Genomic DNA, 24,323 nt, shown 5'->3' with positions numbered 1-24,323 from the left:
TATGTGTTAAGAGGACCCGAGGGTAAATGTTGCTCAGTACAAATAGTGGTTTGTTATTTTTTATTTTATTCTTATCAGGGACTGCTAATTTTTTCCTCTACAACCCATTTAAGTGTCCTCCTATTAAAGATGAAGGGACACTCCCATCTGCTGACATGTTATGATCACAGTGATTTTCCCTGTGATTTATCTGTCCAGGAATGGCGCTTTGTGAGCCGTGTAATGGCCTGTGCCATTTATTCCATGCCGTTAAAACGAACACATGCATCTCCTTCCCGTTCCCATCTTTTATAAATTCAAAGCTGAAGGGACAAATTAGTCCCGCATGTTTGCAATGAACCGATATTTGTTCAGTGAATGAGGGCAATAATATTGTAATATTGCTCTTATTTTATTTTTAAAGCCTCACAAACAGCTTAGCAACATGATATCAGAGCAAAACAGACACAGCCAGACCAATGTCGTCCAGAAACTGTAATGGGATATCTATTGGAGAACCAGAGAGTCCATTGAAAATGGCCACATTAATGACAGAACCACGTACCAAACCATTCAAGCACAATATATGGCAGAACATGCAGGGCCATGATGTATGACCTGGACAGGAGGCTGTGAGACCTGTCACTTAATGTGAACTGTGAAGCGTGGTCTTCGTGGTGGAGCTGCCTTTCCTTGTATTAAGTCCATAGTTCATTGCATCTCCCCTGCAGCCTCCACACAAGTGGCCATGTCTGTTCTCACCTCAAAGGCCTGTATTGCTACCACTGTGGGAGATGTGGACACCTAACATCTACACGGGCTAATCCCCTGTCACACACACACAACACACATCTTTGTCAAAGACATGTACAATACTTTCCACTGCTCTGTAAAATTACATCTCCCTGGGACTTCTCTGTGTTGTAATGTACAGAGTCACGCCAGCAAAAACATTGAAAGATGCTGACTGTCTCATTTCCATGCTGTTTTGTTCTCTTTTCCATCATTTAGACGGCAATATTGAGCTGGCAATATTCTTTTATTTCATTATAGCTTCATGTTTGCATCATTTGAAAGCCCACCATAAAGATTTCATGGGAAACCATAAAGAAATGTAGTGTGGTTCCATGTTTCCTGACACTGCTGAGTGATTGATTGCTGGCGCGACATCTCTGTGTGTGGTGAGAGCTTTCCACCAAGTGCCACACACAGACACGCACATGCACACACATACGCACACACACACACACAACAAACAGACACACACACACACACACACACACACACACAGAGACAGACACAGACACAGAGATACACACACACACACACACACACACACACACAGAGACACGCACACACACACACAGAGACACACACACAGAGAGACACACACACACAGAGACACACACACACACACACACACACACACAGACAGACACACACACACAGAGACACACACACACAGACACACACACACAGAGACACACACACAGACGCACACGCACACACACACACACACACACACACACAGACACACACACGCACATATGAATGCACACACACACACAAAGGCCATCCCTAGGCTCTTGTAGCCTGTTGCTGTTCATCTCTCCCAGTCCATCCACACCTCTTTGCACACCAACTGATGTGTAGAGGCCCGTCACAGCCGTCACCATGAATCATCTCCAGTGCTTTTATTTCCAACTCCCGTCACTCTTCAGTGACCTCTGATGCTTCATGTTCAGACGGAGGGCTGAGAGAAGTAATGTCTAATGCGTCTAGTTCAGCTTTACTGTAAAGATCAAAGGCCTCAAACATTTTTGGGGGATTTTCTTCCACGCTAATTGACCTCGTTCCCTTAAACTGTCAGCGCTGTCAGTTATCAGTCATGATAACTCACTAGACGTCCTATAACGTGGCCTTCACCTCCCATCGATTGTCATGGTACGTTTTCTGCTTTGCACAGTGACCCGTATCACTTCCTGTTCAAATGCCTGCCATCTATGTGACGTCTAGAGTTTGTTGTTAAACTGTTTGAATTCTACAATGTAAAAGGATTGTGTTTGGATGGATTGGTCTTAGTATAAAAGACAGAAAAAGTGGGGCAAGCAGAGAGATTTGTTTTCCCAAACTTCGTGTGTGTGTGCGTGTGTGCGTGTGTGTGTGTGTGTGTGTGCGTGTGTGTGTGTGTGTGTGTGTGTGTGTGGAGAGGGGGTGGGGGGGAGGTGGTGTGGGGTTGAAGAATCTCATTATAAAAGTTCTTATAACGGGATGTTTGCTGAAACAACACTGTTATGCGCTTTGCAGGAGGTCTCTTAGTGAAGTAGCGCTTTCATGCACAGCGGTGCTGGCAGAGTGTTGAGCTGAAGTCCCGCTCCAGTGATGAAGTCATCCGCTCTCTTCCTCTGAGAAGACATTAACAGGAAACTCCGAGAGTGGTGCCAGTTTGAACAATAGATTGAGGTCTGTGGTCTGGCGACACGTTTTTTCCAAGTGTTTTTCTCCGGTGGTGGACATGCCATAGAGTAGGTGTCTACGCCATGGCACATCTTGAAAGCAGATGAGCCTGTGTGTGTGTGTGTGTGTGTGTGTGTGTGTGTGTGTGTGTGTGTGTGTGTGTGTCGTCTCCCATGATTCTCTTAATCGGGCAAGGCGGTGTCTTCGTGCCTCACGCGTCTTCGTGCCTCACGCGTCTTCCAGGGGCTTTTGAGAAGAGGTTGGACTGAGCTACGGCGGCGTGTGGAATGGGTGTTCCACGATTGGTCGGGCGGAGCGGTCCATGGCAGCCCGCGTGAGCTAGGAAAGAATCTCCATCGCAGGCACTTAACACCGTAAACCCAGATAATGATGTATGAGGTTTCAAAATGGCCCCCGGGGAGACCCATAAAACAATGAGATCTTAAGTTCCATGAGGTCATGACATGGATGAATAGCACTGTAATGGGATTCAGAAGGGAGAGACCTTGTGCCCAATTATGACTTTATTATCGTTGATATCTGTGCCGGAGAGCTCAGTATGGGAGGAGAGTGTGTGGGGGGAAAAATATTGTTGTGTGTTTAGTGGGGGTAGCGTGGGGGACACACACAGACTATTTCAGCTTGCTCTTTGTGTTTGTGTAACTATCTGTGAGGTCACTTGGCTTTTGTCTTGCATTGTAACTCATTATATAAAACATTTAAACTCATAAAGTTCTACTGTTGGTGTTGTCTCTGAGGATGTGTTTATATTGGTTGTGTTTTTCCAAACGCTTGATGTGTTGAAAAGTTGATTGATTGAGATTGAGGTCTACTGAGAGGCATGGCTATGTAGCATGTTGTTCATGTTATGTCTTAGGCCCAATTTACACACAGGTTTTCGCGATGTCGGCACAGCCGACATCTGTACACCGACAGCTTTATTCAGCGTCTAAACACAAATGTAACTGTCGGTGTGCCGATGTCGGCCGAATTTCAGCCGACAGCCCCGTACCATTCGCCCGACAGCCCATCGGGAGTCCCCGACATCTTCAAAGTGCGTGTAAACGCGACCCGACATCTGTAAGGCATGTTACAGACAGTGCTGCTAGGCAACATCGCTATCAACAGAGGCAAACTGAGAAACTTCCTGCGGTGTGTGTAAATGCGCCCCGACATCTACGTGCAGATGTCGCGAAGATGACGCCGACATCGCGAAAACCTGTGTGTAAATTGGGCCTTAGTGTAACTGTTCCACACTCTCTCTTCCCTTGCATGTCGCTCTGGATAAAAGTGTCTGCTAAATGACTTAATGTAATGTAAATCTGTTAAGAATCTGTTTAAGATTTTTTTTTTGTCTCCCTTGTCTGAAATATTTATTGAAATATTGATTTGAGTAGTTGATGCCTTGTTTTAGTAAATATAGGCCTGCGTTTGCAGTCTGGAGTTTAGGAATTGAAGGATCTGAGTGTGTTTTATGGTGAATAGCTGAGCTGGGTCCTCCACCTTTGCATAGAAGTGTCTTCCTTGGAGTGGGAAAGGTCATGGCTAGGGTTGTGTGTGTGTTTGTTTGCTTCCCGTGACAGGCAGACACAGATCACAGACTCCAGGTGATTGTGTGTGTTTGGCTTTCTGCGGTGGGCACAGTGGGAGGACGGCCACATTTTTCCCGGTGGTCGTACGGTCACAGCCCACACACACACAGACACACAGACACACAGACACACAGACACAGACACACAGACACACAGACACACAGACACACAGACACACAGACACACAGACACACAGACACACAGACACACAGACACACAGACACACAGACACACAGACACACAGACACACAGACACACACACACACACACAGACACACACACACACAGACACACACACACACAGACACACACACACACACACACAGACACACACACACACACAGCCCGTGGCCTGGGGCCCGGGGCCCAAAAGCCCGGAGCTCAAGCTGGTTTCCGCTCAACCGTCGCGTGTGCCCTGTGTGTTTGTTTGAAAACTCCGGCTCGGGCCTCCCTTTTGTACCGTCTGGAGTAAGAAGCCATGGAGTAAACCCCACCAGTTGCTGTTCTGCCGTAGTGTTGTCATAACATCCCCACTTGCATGCAGCCCGCGCCATCTGTTCTTATTCGCCCCGTCTAGGGGGGAGACTGCTTTTATATGTTTTAGTAACCTCTGCAGTCTCATGCTACTGAATTCAGCATCGTATTCTGCATGTCGGGGTTCAGTACTGTGCTGTACTGTACTGCAGGCTGTAGCGTGAGACCTCCTCCATGGGGTTTACCCCTGTTCCGCAGCGCCTGTGGCTGTTAGACCAGACATCCCCAAAGGAGGAAGAGGACGGAGGAAGTTTCTTGCAAGGGAAAAATTGTGGTCAGCAGTTTCACTATAAAGTGGGAGGGGGGGGGAGTAATGTGTCCATGTGAATGGAGATTATATTCCTTGTTCTGGGTCCACACTTCAATAGCACTTCTATCCAAACAGTTGCACATGATTCTGCATAACTGTGCAACCCCATGTAATAAATTGTTGGTATGGTGTTATTACTCTTATGATGTCTTTCTCTAATGGTGCTGGTGAAGCCATTAATAGGATACCGGGTCTTTTGCCTACATTACATTCCATTCCGAGTCCATTGTTAGTCATTTAAGTAAGAATGCGTTATTGTTTGTCAGTCATTAGTCAGTATGCTTTGTCTTGGGTTGTCCGTGTGTTTACTGAGTTTTCTGTCAAAAACACACATTTTCTTTCATCTCTTTAGTTGATCAGCCGGAAGGATAAGGCCGCGCTAGAGAAGCTGAATTGTCTGACCTCTAAGGAGGAGAACTACAGTATCCTGAGGGAATACATCAGGTCTCTAAAGATGGTGCCGTGCATCCCTTACTTGGGTAAGTTCAACTTTAGAACTCTTTGTTTTTTTTTAATCAGTTGTACCCTGTCAAAAAGGTGACCCAATGCACTCACAATATGATTAGATGCTGTCTGCAGCTTTTTCTTGGCCAATGGGAAATCATAAGGGTGACATTTGTATCCGCTAAAAGAAGCAAAATTGGGAGAGATTAACATGTCGTCATTCTATTTTTGTAACTTATTACAGAGTGGGGATATAATTCTTTTACAAAAGCACACTCCAAATGTCTTCAGGGTTTCTCACTGGTATTGCGGTGCCATTTTTTTTTTCTTCAGTTATCTCCTGTCAGAATGTGAAGATTGTTGCATGTTGCAACATTTGACCTAATGAATGCAAAAGTTTATCTGTCAGTTCTTCCATTGCCTTTAGTCTCCCACTCCCGCTCTTGAGTCTCCTGTGTATCTGACGTCTTCTGCTTTTTTCCTGCTCTTGCGTAATATATCACCTTCTGCATAGGCCACTAAAAGAAACAACAGTTCATATAAAGCCTAAACACAAAGCAAACAGCTTAAGTCATTTAGTCATTGTGTGGAGGCCCTCCCTGGTCCCTGACACACACACACACACACACGCACACGCACACGCACACGCACACGCACACACACACGCGCGCGCCTCTTTTAAATGGTAGCCAACGGCACGTCCTATCTGTTTGAGAGATTGTTGTGGAGTCGGGGTGTTTTCAGATTACGGCATAAATATTGTGTCGTTGCCAGTGTGCACCTGTCATCTTGACTGCATGTCAGTGCATGTGGAGGAAGAGTTGAAAAAAGCAGAACAAGCCACCCTCCAAACACACCCGGTTCTAATCATGTGGAATTTCTCCCCGCGGTTTGAGAACCGTGTGTCAGGAAGACACAGCATCTTTATAAATCTTTGCCGGAGGATGGATTGCAGGGCACGGAAAGTGTCTGGAATACCCATTACACTTCTACGATTATTCCCTGTTGTTTCGCTGATGACATAAAAGTGTTGAAATTGGATTGCTTCTCAGGATGCCACTGTAAGAAGAGCTGTTGGAGCAAGTGAGGATGCTGACAAATAGTCTTGTCATTTAGGGCTGTGTGACTGATGTACAGCCTCGTCATAAAAAAATAAGACATGGGAAAAGAGAAAGCAATCCTGTTCATATTCAGCCTTTTGCATTTTTTGTCACGTCAAGATAATAATTCGAAATTGATACTCTGGGAACTGCTGCAAGTTTACCTTCATGTGTCTGACATTGGGGCATGTCTTGAAGATGAATTTTGAATTTTACTACACTTGCAAGCTTGCAGTTTTCAGAGTCATTTTGGTAGCAGCTGTGGGAAAACGCAGAGCTAGAGTACTTTATTTGCTGTGTTAAAACAAGTTTGTGAGGATGTGTGTTAGTGGCAGCTTTGATGTGTGTTTTGTGTGTGTCCGCCTCATGTACTGATGTGAGCGTGTCTGTTTTGAAAAAGCTCTCACAATATGTTGTGTCTGGGTAGAGCATGACCTCACTAAGCCCCCTTTCTGTAGAACAATCTAGCATTTGTTTCCCGCCATTACTGCTCATAGTCTACTCTCTTGGACAGTCTCTACACACATGGACTGGTGTTTACTGTAAATTTTGGCAAAATGAAACGTGCCCTCAGATAACCTTGGAGAGGTTTGCTCATGAGGTGAACCCATTAGAGCACACTTTCAGTTGCCCTTACCACATTTAAATGTTTTTTTTTAGGTTTTAAGTTTCTAACAGGGCAGGCCCGGGGTGGGTAATCGGGAGAATCGGGAGAATTCCCGATGGGCCGCTTCACTTCTGGGCCGGTCGAGAATTTAATTTGTAATTATTATTATTATTATTTATTTATTTTTGTCACGTTAGTCCATCTTCTCTTAAAGTAGGCTACGCACGTTGTGCATTATGACACAGCAGCCTCTGCATGGGTTTTACCATGCGAGGAAGTTCTCCCCTCCCGAATACAGTTGGTTGGGTCCATAGCACGTCTTTTCCAAAAAAGTTTTCTCAGATAGGCTGGGCCGGCCCTACCGCAACGATACGAGGCAGGGAGGATGGATGGGAGGTAAAGGCCAGGAGGGGCTGAAAAAAAGAAAGTCTTTGGAGGAGGATGCTGCCAAATGCTGCCCTTACCGATTTATTTCCAAGAGGACAAACACAAGTGGCAACTGGTAAAGAGAGACATAGGCCTAATGATAAGCAACGTAACTATACGTTGTAGCGTTGGTTAATATCGTTGCAGCAGCATTGTCAACCTATTCGCAAGCAAAATATTAAATTAGCCTTTTTAGACCCAATATATGGCGATCCATAGATTCGCAAATATTATGCAAAAACTCAAACTTGATCTGTGTATGCAGTAAAATGACTCCTGCTAAAAATGATGAGCCCGAAATTTGCAATGAGGAGGCCATGATTACACGTACAGGTAGAGAGGATAACAGAGTAAACCATATGAATTCGATAACAGAGTAAACCATATGAATTCAAGGTATTTAATGTAAGAAAGAGCAGTATATGACAGTACTTGATGAAAGAAAAGAATGCCAGGGGAGATTTTAGATGATGAACCAGTAGCCTCATCTGATGCTGCCTTTGAGGTGAATGTCCATAATGTTGTTCTGGACACTGTGGCAGGTAGCATGGATAGGAGGATTTCAGAAAAAACTAAAAACTTTCCTGAAATAAAGATAAATGGGCTCCCTAACTCAGCACTCCAGGAAATCAGCAAATGTCTGCTTACGTTAGATGACAGAGCTACTGTTAGCACATTACAAACTGAGCTGTCTAGCTTGGCATACCATTGGGAGAGACTGAAAAGGTCCTTTCTTGAAGGTTATACTATCAGGGCATGTAGTGAGGTGGCACAGGAAAGTCAGGAGGATAGTGGCGGACTACCATATATGGAAGAATCAGAGATGGAGCTTGAAAGCAGGACCTGTTCCTCCTGCAAAACTGTGCCATTTGTGTCCACGTAATACTCTCACAGTACAACCTCCTCACAGATGCTTATCATGTCATTGGGTTAGCTTTGGACAAAGTTTCTGTTGACTTTGTCCATCACACAGATTTCAAGTGAGAGAAGCTTCTCAACCTTAACATTTGTGAAGAATAGGCTACGAAGCTCATTGAGTCCGGACAACTTGGAGGCTTTCATGTTAATGTGCACAGAGAAGGAAATCCTCATGTCTATAAGCAACGACACAGTTATACAGTAGATAAAGTGGCTGAAACCAGTGCATTGCTCAGGTGGTTACTGATGCTGTAGTGTAGATGCTGTTGGTGCTATTCGCAATGTAACTATACTGTACTGTGAGTTGAACTGTAAACATTAGTTCAATATGCCTCCTTGTTGAAGAGTTGGATATGTTTCAAATGCTTTATTCATTTATTTCTGCTTTTGTTAATTTATCAACCTATCCTTGTGGAATTGTGAAATATTTTTCATTAACTTCTTAGCTTGAATGGATTATTATTTAACCTTTACATTATTTGTTGAACCATGGTATTAATAAAAAAAAACTACAGGATAGTAAGAGCTGAACTGTGGCTTCATTTATCCAATTTCCACTACCATGGAAAAAGTGGGCCGGTCTTGGGCCTGAAATTCCCGGGCTGAAAAGTGACCCCACTCCGGCCCTGTAACAGGGACATTTGTAACAGAAGATCTAATGTTTATTGAAGTGAGTTATCAGTGGGGCTGAATATGATTTATGAGCTGATAAACTGCTGATGTGATTCTGAGACTGCTATGCCCTGCGTTCTTATATACAAATGACAAACTGTGTGCCCTGCTAGTCACTGCCATATTTTTTTTGTTTTACCCAACTTTATTATTTTTGAGGTAACGAGGTACAGAAGTCATAAATGCATCTATTTACTGCACCATAGAGTGATCGTTCCACCATATAGTTCGAAGAGACGGCACACTTACACAGAGAAAGCGAGCTCATCGCTCTGTTATGATGGTATACGAGCAATGACACACCCAGACAAGCCTTCCTCCATTGCCCTGAAGCAAACCATCTGCCTCGTGCCACGCCTGCGGAACATGCAGGATCATTTTGCTGGAGATCGGGTTGTAATTACATTTTTGGGTGTGACACACACACCCTTGATTTCTAAATTTGCAGCTTGTTGCAAACATGGATCTCTCAAGTCAAATGAACTTTCTAATGAGAGAGTATAGTTGTCACGTGTAGATAGTACCTCAATCAGTCATAATTCAGAGACCAGTTTTTAAATTAAGGTGGCAGTTGTGCAATGGAACACGTATACGGGGTTCTTATCTAGAATATGCAATCGATCAGTTTTATTCATTGCAATGTGTGTTCATTTTACGTCAGCATATTGAATTGAATGACGAATGACAAACTCCCTTTCATCTTGAGAAAACATGAAGCCAACAAGTCATCTTGAAGGAAATCCTAAAGTTGTAACAGCTGATCTCAATAGTGGGCGCTTATCCCACATGAATGTATGCCAGTGGGTCAGGCTTGGGGTTGGTTCGACAGAGAACATAAAAACTGCAGCACACGTTTTTGGGGTTTGAGTAACTGTATCATGACATATTCAGGGGCATTACATCACATATAAACATACTACATCACATTCATCACATTAATACTCTGTGCACAGATTGTGCTGTGAATAAGAACAAATAAACAACAACGAATCAAGAAGCATATCCCCCCACCCCCACCCCACCCTCTTCCTCCCCCTTGTCATAGTCTTGCAGTGCGACCGCTGCTCCAGAGTAAGGCGGCCCACTAGTCTTGAACCGTGAGCATGGGCGCTGCTTCAGCGTTAGGCGGCCCACTGGGTTCTTTTTTTCCCTCACAGGAAACCAGCGGCTCTCCCCGTCATGCCTTCATCACCACATGTGGAAACTGCATTTCTCTGTGGGGCGGCTCGCAGAAGGCCACGGCTGACAGATGAGGTTAGGCCTTACTCAGTGTCCGGTTTCCACGGCTTTGTCTGCTTGTCCGATTCAAACTGACTGTTGGCTCGCCTGTCCAATAGTCCAGATTTACAAAAAAACTAAAAACAAAACAAAAAAAACACAAAAAGGGAAAAGAGAACCTGGCTCCATACAACCATAGCTCCATGAGTCCCTGTGCCTCCTGACCAGCTCTGGAGTGACCAGTCCCAACGGAGGCTTCTGGAACAAGCTGGAACGAGCTGTTTCATTTCACACGTTTTTACGCTTAACCATTGTAGTATACTGTGTATGAATGCATATTGATGAAAGCAATAAAACAAAATTCAAAAAAGAAAAGAAAAAAAAGATATTTAACTTAGTTTAATTGCACTTGGGTTTTTCTGTAACTGCAGTCATTTGGAAGGGATGGTTCTAATGGAAAGTGTTGGGGTTTGGCCGGATCATCATGGTAACCTTCTTCAGGGAGTAAGCACCGCCGCGGAACTCTGCCCAGTATACTCCATCCTGGTAGCGGCTGCGGTAGTGCCCGCCCCTGTACCACACACCATTAAGGTTGGAATGGGCACAGGCGTTGTACCACCAGCCTCCCTTCTGGTAGTGGGCACAGTTTCCTGTAAGAGTAACAGAAACGTGTCAGTGAAGAATACTGTCGGCCTCCGTGGAGTTCTGGAATTAATACATTATTTCGATCAGGTAATCAGTTGTTCCCGTCAACACGCGTTAAAACTGACTGATGTCTTTTGACAAAATCTAAGACACTGATTATACTGAAAGTAGCAGAGGTTACGTTTGTTTGTGACAAGTTTAGCCATATTAACACATACAAAGTTCTAATAGTGATAGCGACAGTTGTCATGAAAATTAAAACATTTGACCATGGAATGTGTAGAAATGATTGACCAGATCCATAGTCTTTTCCTGACTCTAGTGCCTCACCTGTGTACATGTCGTGATCTCGGTCCAGGGTAGTGAACTGCTTCCCGTTGTGCCAGGTCAGAGAGTCTCCGGCGTTCCCGCTGTAACGACCCACCCTCAGCTTGTAGAACTCTGCCTCGGTCTCGAGGCGGAAGCTGGCGTACTCTGCGAAAGTCTTCCTGCCCGACCAGTCCTCAAGGGTCACCAGCAGCTTGTAGTTTCCCTGGTTGGTCAGCCAGTAGATGTGCTCCAGGCCCAGCCAGTACTCACCATCAATGTTGCCGAAGCCTTGCTGAGAAGCGAGAAGAAAATAGGACCGAGAGATGGGAAGAGAAGACAGATATGTCCTTATTAGGCAATGTTTCCCCAACACACTGTACGCACCATACTGTATGTGAACGTATGCGCCATGACATACTCTGTGTTCACTGAGGTTCTGATCAAAGCTGCGGTTTCTGCCTCATTTAGCCGATGCTGTTGATGCATTTTTGAAAGTCTTATTAAGGCTTCTCTTCTCAGTTCAGTCACCGTACAGTACAAGCAAAGCAGCCCCAGAACTGTCTCCTTTCGCACGCAGTCATAGTCTCCCTCCCACACGTTAAGAATGAATTCCCCTCAACTTTGGATCATCCTCAGAAGCGCTCATGCAGTCATGTCTGCTTGTTTAGTGTGGATAAAATGTGTGTCTGGATGTTGCCATTTACAGAGCCTGAGTTATCTACCGGTTATCAGTAAATTACGAGTGACCATTCATTGTAAGACATGTTGATAATGTCCTCCTTCCACAAATCCTATTTGCAGCTAACATCTTTTTTGCCTGTTTAAACTCACATATGGGTTTAATCACGGACACTAGTTTCAAATGCCAATTTAGCTCATAGGGATGGGGGGGGGCGCTGATACAAATTCATGATAATCCTCTGGTTCTGTCATGGGGCGTAGGTTACAATTGCTGCTAAATATTTTTCCCTGCTCTGTGGTTTTATGTTATACCACCCCATTCCCATAACGGCAAGGATTTCCCACTCCATACGTATTACGTCAAAAATGATCGCTTTGGCTGTGAAGATGACATGTTTTCATGAAAGCACGAAATTCTGATGAAGTCAGCTTTTTTCTTTTCTTGGTCTGTTTTCTTCTGTGTCTCATTAGAGAGTCTTAGAGTGATTATGCTGGGAGGATGCCTCCTTTTATGTAACCTGATCAAATTGGAAGATTCGCCATGGAAGGAGTACCCGCATTGCATGTTCATTTGTCCCCAATGACTTCAAGTGGAATGTTCCTTTTTTCATAAAAAATTGGAAAAGTTCAAAATGTTCCAAAGTAGTTTTTCCAGTTTTCAGAATGTTTTGAGCTTAGTCCTCATCACAGCGCAGTTGGCATATAACTCCCACATTTCTCAGCAGCAATGTGCTTTTCAATGTTTTTTAAGACGGCTAAATTGTTGTGGAGCACAGCAAAGCCAACATCTAGTGAAAAAAACATGGAGAGCTTAACAACACTTCTATTATTTGTAAATCCCCCTAAATCGCAAAAGGAAAATCCGCAAATTTAGACTTAAAACTCTTTAACAATTCTATGCAGTCTTCCAATGGTGACAGCATGTGGTGTATGAGTGCTTGTTTTCAAAGTCAAAGTCAAAGTAGCTTTATTGTCAACTACTTCACATGTGAACATACAAAGCAGTCGAAAGAACGTTTCCCACTCTCCCCACAGTGAAACATATAAAGTGCACAGGCACAACAGATAAACAACAGATAAACATTTCTGAGAGCTAAGTAGTATGTATACAGACAAGACATTACATAACTTAACATAACATATCACTAAATAGAACATACAGATAAACATACAGCAGCATCGGTTTTATTTTGTTTGTTACCTTATACGTCTCCCAGTTTCTGAAGAAGTTGACCGATCCGTCCACGCGTCTCTGGATGACAGTCCAGCCACCTGGGTCGTGTCTCTGGTCGCACCACACCTGCATCAGCCGATTAGCGTTCTCCGGCTTCACCAGGTACATGCCAGTGTTGGTGTGGCCGTCCTCCAGGGCATGCAGGCAGTCCTTGAAGGGTCCTGTGCAGTGGAGCAGATGTGAGACGGGGGTGAAATATTTGTGAGAAAATAGAATCCGTTGAAAGAAGTAGGCCAAAGAAAATAGTTTTTCGGTAAGAGGTAGGTAATGGGTAATAAGAGGTAGGTAATGGGTAATAAGAGGTAATCACCAGCACTCAAAGACATTTTGGATCTTTCATGTAGTAGTAGTATTGACAAGCTAGTGATTGGAAGTAAGGATGTTTCAAACGTGGCAAAGTATTTGCTGTGAGGAAACAAAAAAGCAGATTTGGCTTTTGGTAACTGCAGTTGCGATGGTCCAAAAAACCTTTTCCATGTCTTTTTTAGGAAATATAAAGGATTGTCGCTGGTAGTGAATTGAATGAGAAAGAAGAACATCATCACCTCCTACTCTCTTCAGTCAGTGCCCAAGGACAATTGGGGATCTAATTCTCTGACATGATCCTTGAACGAACATTAGCTGTTGATTTCATTTATTTATTGTTTTCAGTAGACTTGTAAGACATGAAAAATGAACGAGGGATGATGCTGAGCACTACCTCACTTCCCCAGCACAGCTGTGAGACGCACAGCGTCGCCGTCGGACACGGCGCTCTCTAGGAAGTCCTCTCAACACTCATTAACACAATCCTGTGTCTTGTCTTCAAACTCCCTCTAACACCCTCTCAGGTGGTCTGTAGTCGTCTGGATTTCCTCCCTCGGTATGGATTTTATTTTTCCCCCTCCTTGAAAACCTCAGAGCCCTGTTGCCCAGAGCTGACTTTGGCAGTGGTTCTGTTAAGGCGGATTTGCCACTGGTTAGCTGTACGGGGGCCAAGAACAGCACGTTCATGAGGGCTTCCGCAACGCGAGGCTAACGCTAAGTTATAGTTTAACCGGTAGTGTAAAGTAGTTCTCGCTCTAACTGGAATGTAGTGTAGAGTTTTCAGCAGCTGTAAATATCATTACACTCTTTCATTTTTATTCCCCCAACCCCCTTCAGCGTGCAGTGAGTTGAACTTGATCCATGTCGTAGAGCTGTCTAGGTAAAGCTGTCGAGAATATTTACTGTGTACCTACAGGGAAGTGCTTATGTTCCATCCTGGAACCGATGCTTGATGCACAGGCAGAACCCTGCTGCGGTTCTCTTTTTAAGCCACCCCAGAGAGAGAACCCTGAAAGAGAAGTGGGTTTCCTTTGTGCTGGTGTTGCATGTTCACATGAAAGAGGCCTCCGTTGGTTTACCCCTGATGGAACATCTGCTCCCCTTGTAATCCTTGTAGGTTTTATGTCGGTTCTCTTTTCAGACCGTAACCCATTTTTAGTTGGGTATAACCTCCACAAACATTCATGCAAGTTTCCCAGCCTTAATGTGGCATTGTGCAAAGGTAGTATTGAAACCATGGGCCTGTTTTTTGGCTGACAGTTGACAGCCTTTGTGGCTTCCTACATTGACAAAAATGTGTTGCATGACCCTTACTTTAAGGAACAAGTATGTCTCCACTCCTAACCTCACAGTTTCCACTCACAGTAACATCCTAGCTGTTTTCGCACATGATGTTTTTCAACTGTATAGAAATGAATACGGTCTGAACAATGGTAAAGGAAGAAATAGTAGTATTGATAGCACAAGTGGACAGTGGAACAGTGGAAACAAGCAAATCCCTAAGCCCCCAAGTCTCTTAACCTTCAACTCTAAGAAGGGACCTTTTTAATTTCATGGTTGTTTTTCATTATGTTAACTGGAGCCCATTATCAAGTTAATAGCGCTTGAAACCGAAGAAGCACTTAAACTCAGTCGTGATCCATCTGAGGCTGAAGAGCAAAAAAAAAAAGACCAAATAAAAGACTAAATCGGATCAGATTTTCTCTTGTATTTGTGAGGTTTAGTTTTATGTGTGCAGAGTTGGAATGAATGCCATCGAAGGTCCTGTTTTCAGGAAAATTATAACTCCTGCTGGAGAGTTGCGTCTTGTAAGAGCTATGCTGAGCATTATTCCACACAACAAGTCTGTTGGCACTCTGTGTCTGCAAGTGCTGAGTCTGTGCAATTCTGCACTTTCTCTTGGCCTTGGCAGAGAGCCTTGAGTCGCCCACCAGCAGGCTTGCACAGGTAGGAAGAGTCTGAGCGACGCCTAGTTTCGATGCCCACCTACAGTGTAGGAAGCAGCAGCGTGCTACCCACCAGCTAAGCCACACTCCCAATGGCACTGACCATTCAAAGAGAATTAGGCACAGAAAATGTTTCGCAACATCAGCATCTCTCTCTCTGTCTCTGTCTCTGTCTCTCTCTCTCTCTCTCTCTCTCTCTCTCTCTCTCTCTCTCTCTCTCTCTCTCTCTCTCTTTTTCTCTCTCTCTCTTTCTTTCTCTCTGGTCAGGCTGCTTTAATTCTTTTCAGAAATGCCACATCTACGAACTGCCGATTAAATCTAACAGTTAAATTAGTCACCTCAGATAGATTGCCGAGTCTGCTTTTGGAGGAAACACTTGAATGAAACGGACCTGAGGGAAGATAAATTAAATCAAGTGACACGGAACTCACCGGAAGGTTTGTCTGTGGAGGACGAGCTCTGGGTTCCGTACGGCATCGTAGGCATGGGCTGCAGCAAGGCCTTGGAGTTCTGGTCGCTCTGTATCTCGTTGGTGATCTGGTTGTTGCCATTGCGTGTGTATGTGGGCGGGTGGTACGGCCTCGCCGGAGACATGGGCGCCTGCGGGCGCTGCGGAGGATGCTGGGGCATCACCGGGGGCTGCTGCTGCTGCGGCGGCAACGGCTGCCTCGCCCGTGGCGCGGGCCTCTCCCGCTCGCGCTCCCGTTCGCCTCCGGAGCCGTGCGTCCGGCGGCAGTGCTCCTCCAGCTGCACGATGATGGCGCTCTGGTTGCTGGCGAGAGAGGCCAGGTGCGTGTACTTGTGCTCCAGGTCCCGGTAGCGCCCCACCAGCTGATGCATCTCGGTGGTGTGGTTGAGCACGCGGTTCTCCAGCTGCGCCACCTCCAGGGCGTTGTCGCGTTTGCGGATGATCTCGTGCAGCAGCTGCATGTAGAGCTGCGTGACGCGCGCGTTCATGTTGCGGCTCTCCTTGCGCAGCAGCTTCACCTCGTTCACCACGCCGCCGTCCACCTCCACCAGCTGCTGCAGCGACTCGATCTGACGCCGTTGCTTCTGCAGCTCGCCGTTCAGCACCTCCACCTCCTGCTTGTTCACGCGTGTGTCCACCTGGCCCTCCGGGGACCTGGAGTTGACGCAGATGGCGCCGGTGGCCTTCTGCTGGGGGACGATGAAGGTGTAGGAGCACTTGTCCGTCTGAGAGGTGGCAGCGCCGCCGGCGCCCGTGGCAGCAGCAGGGGCGACGGGGACGGCCGTGTCCACGGCGCGCTTGGGACGCTCCGCGTAGATGAACTCCGGTTCCAGGGCGTCGTCGTGGCTCTCAAACTCCTGGGCCTTTCCCTGAACGGCTGGCACAGGCCCGGGAGCCAGGAACGTCGCCAGCAGGACCAACAGAGGGAGCTTCATGATTTAAGAGTGGATGCTTCCCAGTATGTGCTATGTTGGCTGAAAGAAGAGGGGAAATAACAGAATCAGTTCCTGTGAATAGGTCATTTTGAAATCATAACATTTTACCCTGACTTGCGTCATCACAAGATGTGCTTGCTATAAACGCTTGTGCTGCCCTGATCACAAAATGGCGCCCTGAGAGGAACCGTGGAAACTGTTGATGGCCCGGAGGGTCTGTTTACATTCCCGGAGCAGAACCGGTGCCTGGCCCAAGCAGTCGGTCTCAGGTGGTCTGCCTGCCATGGTTCAGCATAATTAATTCTGCCTCGGCTTTGAGATATAATCCTGAGCGTTTACACAAAGTGGTCATGCTGATGCCTTTCCAAAGGAATGCAAGTGTTTCATTCAAACCGTCCCTTGACATATCTGTTTTTTGTCCCGGAATCAAATGTTTTTAACTTCTATTAACCCCCCAGTGGTTCCCAAAGTGAGAGGTGGACCCCCCAGAGGGGTGCAGAGTTGCTGCAAGAGCAATGGATGTGTGGGCTAAGGTCAAAAAAACCGAAATGAGAATCCCTCCCACTACTGGTCAAATGAAGTATGGTAGTGCTCTTGTGCTCTTACAGCATATGAGTAACTAACCTTTTTAGTCTTCTTTTTACTATACGGTGAGGACCTAGTGTTAAGCCTGTATGTTAGAAGGGATAATTAGTAATACAACGGATATGTGCCTAACATGAGCCGATCCACAGAATGTTAATCATAAATCATAGATATGATCTGGCCCAAATTGATCTGTTTTAAAACAAGAGCTCTGATAAAACATTTAAAAACATAGTAAAAGGCTTCTTGGTATTGTGGGGGATTTTTTTTTCCTGATTGTCAGAGCCATTAAAAGTTTAGGAACCACTTGTCTTGGGGAAGCCTGCTATTTACCCCCGGCATCAGAATTTCCCAAATTAAAGAAGGGAATGTTTTTGGTTATAGGCATATGGCTTTGTCATCAAGCCAGAGGTGGGTGGGGGGTTTTTCTATTGAAAAAAAAAAAAAAGCCATTTTGCAGAAGCTTAATAATTCTATGGCTTCCTAAGGAACCTGTTTGTACAAGTCAAACCTGAGCATTAATGGACTTAATAGTCCCTATTGTATTCTATAAACCAACCAGACGGATCAGAGGAATACCCCTAAAGACAACACAGTTCAAGGACTGTTATGGAAAAACTCAAACCGAAAGGGAAGATTAACTCTGTGTAGGTGTAATTAGTCTGGGCATATTTCATCCTTACTTCTGCTGAGAGTTGAAATAATGCTAAATTATATATAAAAAAAACTATTAATTAAGTATTTGTGGGCTTTTATATAAGAGTCGTTTGTATGTGGGTGTGTGTGTGTGCATGCTCTTGTGCATGTGCGTGTTTGTGTGTGTGTGTGTGCATGCTCTTGTGCATGTACGTGTGTGTGTGTGTGCTTTGTTGTTGTGTTCAGGTCACAGCGCAGGCAAAGATAAGGGAGAATATAAAAGGCGTGTGCTGTGGTTAAACACTTTGCACTATGGTGTTTATTTGTGTTTATGTCTGCTGTCATGTGTACTCACTATTTATGGCTCTTTGAACATTGGCACTGTGTTTCTTTATCTGTGTGTGTGTGTGTGTGTGTGTGTGTGTGTGTGTGTGTGTGTGTGTGTGTATGTGTGGGCATGTGCTTGTTTGTGTGTGTGTGTGTGTGTGTGTGTGTGTGTGTTTGTGTGCGTGTGTGCGTGCATGCGTCTATGTAGAGTGCTGCAGATGTTTGGACAGTGTTATGGAACTCTGAGAGAGAGAGAGAGAGAGAGTGTGTGTGTGTGTGTGTGTGTGTGTGTGGACCAGAGGAAATTGCTGTGGAGTGGATGACTCAGAGGTCAGAGGTGTACCGGCCAGACATGTGGTGCAGGACAGTCCAGCGTATCGACCACAGATCAGCCACAGGCAGCTGCCTTCAAATAGAGCCCCGAGACCCTGGACCACTCTCCTGCGGTTACTGTGCATCTCAGAAGTTATATAGCATAGTTTTAGATAAATAGTCTAGTTTTAGATATATGGCATAGTCTTAGGTATATAGTATAGTTTTAGATAAATAGAATAGTTTTAGTTCTATAGCATAGTTTGAGATATACAGTATAATCTTAGGTATATAGCATAGTTTAAGTTATATAGCATAGTTTTAGTTCTATAGCACAGTTTTAGATATAAAGCATAGTTTTAGATATATGGCATAGTCCTAGGTATATGGAATAGTTTTAGATGTATGGCATAGTTTTAGAGCAAACTATCCCCTTTTATTGCTCCTAAATGTGCATCTGTCATGCCAAATAGGATACCTTGGATCTGCTAGGTATAATAGCCATGTGGTGCCAGAACTGCCAGCAGCACCTAGTTTCCAATGCTCAATTCTTAACGCACAATTAACAGAAAAGAAAAGAAAAAAACAAGTGTGAACATTTTAACACTTTCTGACAGGGAACAAATGAACATTTCAACATTTCCTAGTTGCATCCTGTGAAGAAGTCTGTCTTGATGAGGTGTGTTGAAGGAGAGCTTTGGAGCCTGATGGAGGACTGTTAGAATAAACCCAGTGACCCTACTCAAGGCCCGAATCTGATTTAAAAAACCGTAGTCTATCATTTCTCAGTGCTCGATGAAGTCATGTGTCAACGTTTCGTGACTGAAAGTGACTTTTGCGTGTCGGGGCAATTGGAATCAGCGTAGAAACAAATGTATCAAATGTGAGATTTTTTTGTGATCAATGCATTTGCGCTGTGGTATTACACCATAGCATCCGTGTGAGCGCCCACAGAAACCAGCGGAATGTTTTGGAGGGAGTTTTCCCCCTGGGGAGCTCTCCTCCACACCGAGCCAGAATGATGTAGCAGTTATGCAATTATGAAGAGACTGTTTCTGGTTAAGATGTGTGTTTCCGTTTAGCACGGAGCATGTTGCTCCTCGTGCCCTAGAAGGGCCTGGTGTGTATTGTTGTCACCGCAGAGGAGAATGTTTGTGTGTACATATGTGTACGTGTGTGTGTGTGTGTGTGTGTGTGTAAGAGAAAAGCTTGTGTGCGTGTGTTTTTGCATATGTGTGCGCAAGCTTGTGTGTGTGTTTCCCTGTGTAACAGTTACCCAAACAAAAGGAAGCGAAAAGAGATTTACCCATTAGCTCATTGCACGACTCTGTCACGAAAAGATGAATGACAATGTGAGCATAGTAACGTTAGCGACGTTGCAGAAAGACAGACGCACAACCCTCAGAGGTCCCATTGAAAGTCTGACAGCAGCGCAACGGCTTTACATCAACAGGTTCTCATTTTCACGATAGATTAAAATCTTTTTTTTTCTCACACTTCAACATTCTTTTTCTTTTTTTTTCCCCCCAAAAGCTGTGCAGACATCAGACGCACAGTGAACCAGTCTGTGTTTGAACCCTTGTCTGGTCTGAGCCGTGGCGGGCTGGGTGATTGTGTTGTGGGGGAGCACGAGCCCGGCATGGTTCAGTAGCCTGTGGGAATTTACTGGGAAAGTGGCTATTAAGCAGGGTTATAGGGGCAAAGACGTGTGCCTCGCCTCCAGGCAACCGACCAGAGACCTGTGCTGTCAGTACCTTAGTGTCAGCAGAGCTGTGCCGTCAGTACCCTAGTGTCAGCAGAGCTGTTCGGATGGTGCACAGTTAATTCCCACACCAGGTTCTAAATTGTCTGCACGACACTTTAATTTAAAGAACATTTTCAGTACCTCATTAATCTCCTCAACTTTTTTCAGTTTGTGCTACTGTTTTGTAATTGCACATAAAACTGTTTGCCAAAGAACATAAAGTATTTCCCCCCGTAGCGATATGATAAGTCTTCAAGGCTCTATGCTACCCCTCTGGCTCTCAGTAAGAATGTATTATTTATTATTTCTGGCCTCTGAAGACAGAATATAACAATGTGCTCCTCCTAATAAGTTGTCAGTGTTCACATAGTCCCATAAACATCTCCCCATTATGTCAATGAATTATGACTTACAGAAACCCAAAACGACGCAAAATTGCTCATTAACACCGGCTGCACGCTTTTGTTGCCGAAATAAGTTTCTTAAAACAGCTGTAATCAATTAAGAAAAGTTCCATTGGGACCAGTTATGAACAAGTAGTCCTCTGCAGCAAAATTCTCAACACAACTCTAGCAAAGTGGTGATAGTTTACTGCAGAAGGAGCATCCTTACCAGATAATTGTTTCAGGCTTTATTTTGGGTTCTTTGTGTCCTTCTCTCTTCCACTTAAATCCCCGGCTGCTTTGACAGTCTGGATTGAGATGCTCTTGTGGAGAAAGCCATCACACTTTCACTTCTCACGCTGCCCTCTTATCTGTCTCTCTCTCTCTCTCTCTCCGACTCAAGACGTGTCCAGACGTAGTGTCAGAGGTTGTCCATCACTGGGAAGCACTTGACGCGCTATTTGCTCGCGGATCCTCCGCAGAAAGGTGTCGAGAGTCCTGAATGCGACGAGGTGCTGAAAGGCATAACCTCAAAAAGAGCTGGGAACTCTCTGTGATGTGAAGTGACTCCACTGGTGTTGACTAAGGGGTGTCCAGAGTTCCTGAAGTGTGTGTGTGTGTGTGTGTGTGTGATGAGGAGCTGGGTAGGAGCAGGGTACATCTGTCCTTCCTACTGGCACTCTCACTAGAACCACTTCATCACTTCTGCCTCAAGGACCCCGAGACTCTCCAGTGTCCAGCCTCCCTCCTGTTCCCCAGTATACACACTCTCTTTCTCTCTCTCTCTCTCTCTCTCTTTCTCTCTCTCTCTCTCTTTCTCTCTCTCTCTTTCTCTCTCTCTCTCTCTTTCTCTCTCTCTCTCTCTCTGTATCTTAACTGCCTCTCTCATTCATTCCGACACATCTAGAGGCAGGGCACTTTTCCAGCAGGGGCTTGTGAAGCTGGTGGTGATTGTGATGTGTGTGTGTGTGTGGGGGGGGGGGGGGGGGGTGTTCAGATCCTCCCTTTCCCCTCCCTCTGCCCTCCCTCTCTCTACCAGCAACAGGCTCCAGTCCCCCCACCCAAACCCTCGTCCCCTAAAGCCCCCGTAAACTCCCCCCCACCCCCCCCCCCACCCCCCTCGTTCCCCTCTGCTCTGGCTATTTGTGGAGTCAGGGAGCCACGGCTGCCAGCTGCAACCGTTGCCGAGTGAGGTCACGGTCGCTAGGGAGTGTGCGGGACAGTCCCGCGCCGCTGTGACTCCGCGGAAGAGACAGAGAGAGAAAGAGAGAGAGAGGGAGAGAGAGAGAGAGGGAGGAAAGGGAGGAAAGGGAGGAAAGGAAGACAAATGAATACCTGTGATGAGCTTGCCCTCTCTCTAACTTCTCTTCCAAGTTTTTTTTTTTAAGGAATGTTTTCCTTTTTTTCATGTCTTACACCTCTCGTAATGATTTGGTGATCTCCCAGGAATGTAGGTGTCCTCTCTGTTCAGTGTGGAAAAGACATTTCATCTTTTAGGGTGGGTGCAGTTGGTCTCACTTTGGTCTCAGTTTAATTACACAAATAGTCATTAAAGAAACTCTGAGGCCTGGTGACATGGAAATATATGACATCACCGGGCTGTGTAATGTTTAAATGTATTAGATTGCATATTCCATGCTCGGGAGTGAAGAAGGGTCCAGTCCGCCCTCTCTGAAGTATTGGATATGTGAGCCTCCTCCTGCTTTCTTACACAACAATGGAAGGAAGGGAAAGTGACAAGATAATAAAGGGAGGACACATCGGAGATTTTATAGGCCAGAATAAAACTAAATAAATTAAACTGAAAATGTTCTTACGAAGAGCTCATTCATGGATTCTGGAAGTGGTGGATTCGTTCAGTCAGTCAATATCTTCAAAGAAATATACCAAATCAACAACTTCAAATTAATATAGTGGTTAAACCCCTGAAATTTCAACTGGCATTTTATCTGTCGAAGCTCACTATTTTCTCCAACAGTTTATAAACAAGATTGGACACTTAAGTATAGCCAGCCTGTTTGCCTATTTCCCCTCACTTTCTGAATGCACTGACCAGTCCCACGCAGAGGTTAAACATAATCCCTTGCTGTTTACTTTGGGAAAACCATTTTTGGCTTTAATGCCAGATTGCTCTGTGTGTTCTGGGCTGAGATGGCCATAAATGCTTTTATCAACCGGGGCATTCTTCATCTCCACGTATGTGGCACGTAAAGAATGTCAGTCCCCTGCTAGGACAAAATAACGGAGTAGATTCTTGTCCATGCTTGAGGTTTACAGGAAGCCAAAACTGGACTCCTGCAAACCCAGACTTCAGGATGCTGGGGTGTGATTTCCCAGAACCCACTGGGGGCCGCACAGGACTGAGGTGAGAGCTGTGCCCCATGACGAGCCTTCCTGTCCGCCCACAATGACCTCGGCCTAGAACACGACCCCCCCCCCCCACAACAACTCAGAACTGAGTTTGTGATGTTGACAGCTGATACCTTTGCAGCCATAAGAGGTCAGATATCTGAACTATTTCATTATATCCGACCACTATCACTCCCCACGCATAAGGTGCTATTACTGCCACTACTATTACTTCTATTACTACTACTGCTACTGCTACTACTACTACGCTGCTAATACTCTTCCTACTACTACTACTACTTTCGCTTTTACTACTACTACTACTACTGCTGTTATTACTACTACTGCTACTACTACTGCTGTTATTACTACTACTACTACTAGTAGTGCTGTTATTACCACTACTACTACTAGTACTGCTGTTATTACTACTAGTGCTCCGGCTGCCAGGGCTAATAAAGCCACTAATGACTTTGTAATAATGGTGACAAATGACTGGCTGCCAGAGTAGCAGCAGGCGCTAAGCTTCCTCCGAGGCTCATGTAAATCCCTGCCGCCCTAATCCCTGTTGAAAGGAGCAAGCCTTTATTAGCACCGTGGTCTGGGTTACGCTTGCCTGCTCGGTGTCTTCTGCCTGATGGCCTGTGTGATTCATTGGGACCCACAGGTGAGGTTAGCCACCAGTGCGGACATTCAGCAGAATATCTGGACAAGGGAGGAACACGCACACAAACCTTGGGAAAGGGGGGGGGGTGGCAGCGATGCTTGTGTTCCTAAATCTTCCCTGGGAGACGTGGTGTCAGTTGTGAAGTTCTTGCCCTCCCCTGCCGTCTAGCCAGCCAGCACTGTGACTGAAATCCAGGATGATCCGACTTATTCGAGCCCCCACATTGTTTTCCCGCGGCTCGGAATGCCGCGTGTTCTATTTGTGAGAGAGCTCCCTGGCTTTGGAATGCTGGTGGTCACTGATGGAAATATGGACACGGAAGAGGGATGTGGACGAGGGCAAATGGCAGGGCAGAATCCTGTGAATCTGAGAACAGAGAGGGAGTGAGATGGGGGCAGGAGGGGGGGGGGGGGGGGGGGGGGAGATTCTGCACAGGAAGTCTCTCCTTGTGATTGTTTGCATAGGAATTTTGCCACTAACTAACATGAAGGCAGACATGTTATGCTTATTATTTGCACTAAATTGTCACACATGCACA

General features: G+C 45.5%; 2 protein-coding genes across 4 annotated transcripts in view; one reads left to right on the top strand and one right to left on the bottom strand.

The window, feature by feature from the left end:
• The window catches only part of LOC308367550 (ras-specific guanine nucleotide-releasing factor RalGPS1), a 100,723-nt gene that overhangs the window by 34,196 nt on the left and 42,204 nt on the right, over positions 1 to 24,323 (top strand). For all 3 annotated transcript variants that reach the window (XM_080841486.1, XM_080841485.1, XM_080841487.1), the window contains exon 8: positions 5,225 to 5,351. In XM_080841486.1, coding sequence (XP_080697612.1) covers positions 5,225 to 5,351 — 127 coding nt within the window. The remainder of the gene's footprint in view (positions 1 to 5,224; positions 5,352 to 24,323) is intronic.
• On the bottom strand, positions 10,086 to 21,558 carry LOC308368699 (angiopoietin-related protein 2-like). The gene is made up of 5 exons (XM_080842947.1): positions 20,999 to 21,558; positions 15,810 to 16,821; positions 13,094 to 13,287; positions 11,233 to 11,503; positions 10,086 to 10,907 (listed from the first exon to the last, which is right to left on the bottom strand). Exons 2-5 carry the CDS (start codon positions 16,780 to 16,782, stop codon positions 10,708 to 10,710), a joined length of 1,638 nt encoding a protein of 545 aa, XP_080699073.1. The 5' UTR covers positions 16,783 to 16,821; positions 20,999 to 21,558; the 3' UTR covers positions 10,086 to 10,707.

Source organism: Sprattus sprattus (genome assembly GCF_963457725.1).
Source record: "Sprattus sprattus genome assembly, chromosome: 7".
NCBI classification, from domain to species: domain Eukaryota; kingdom Metazoa; phylum Chordata; class Actinopteri; order Clupeiformes; family Clupeidae; genus Sprattus; species Sprattus sprattus.
The sequence above is the reverse complement of the archived record's forward strand: the minus strand, read 5'-3'. Positions and strand labels throughout refer to the sequence as shown.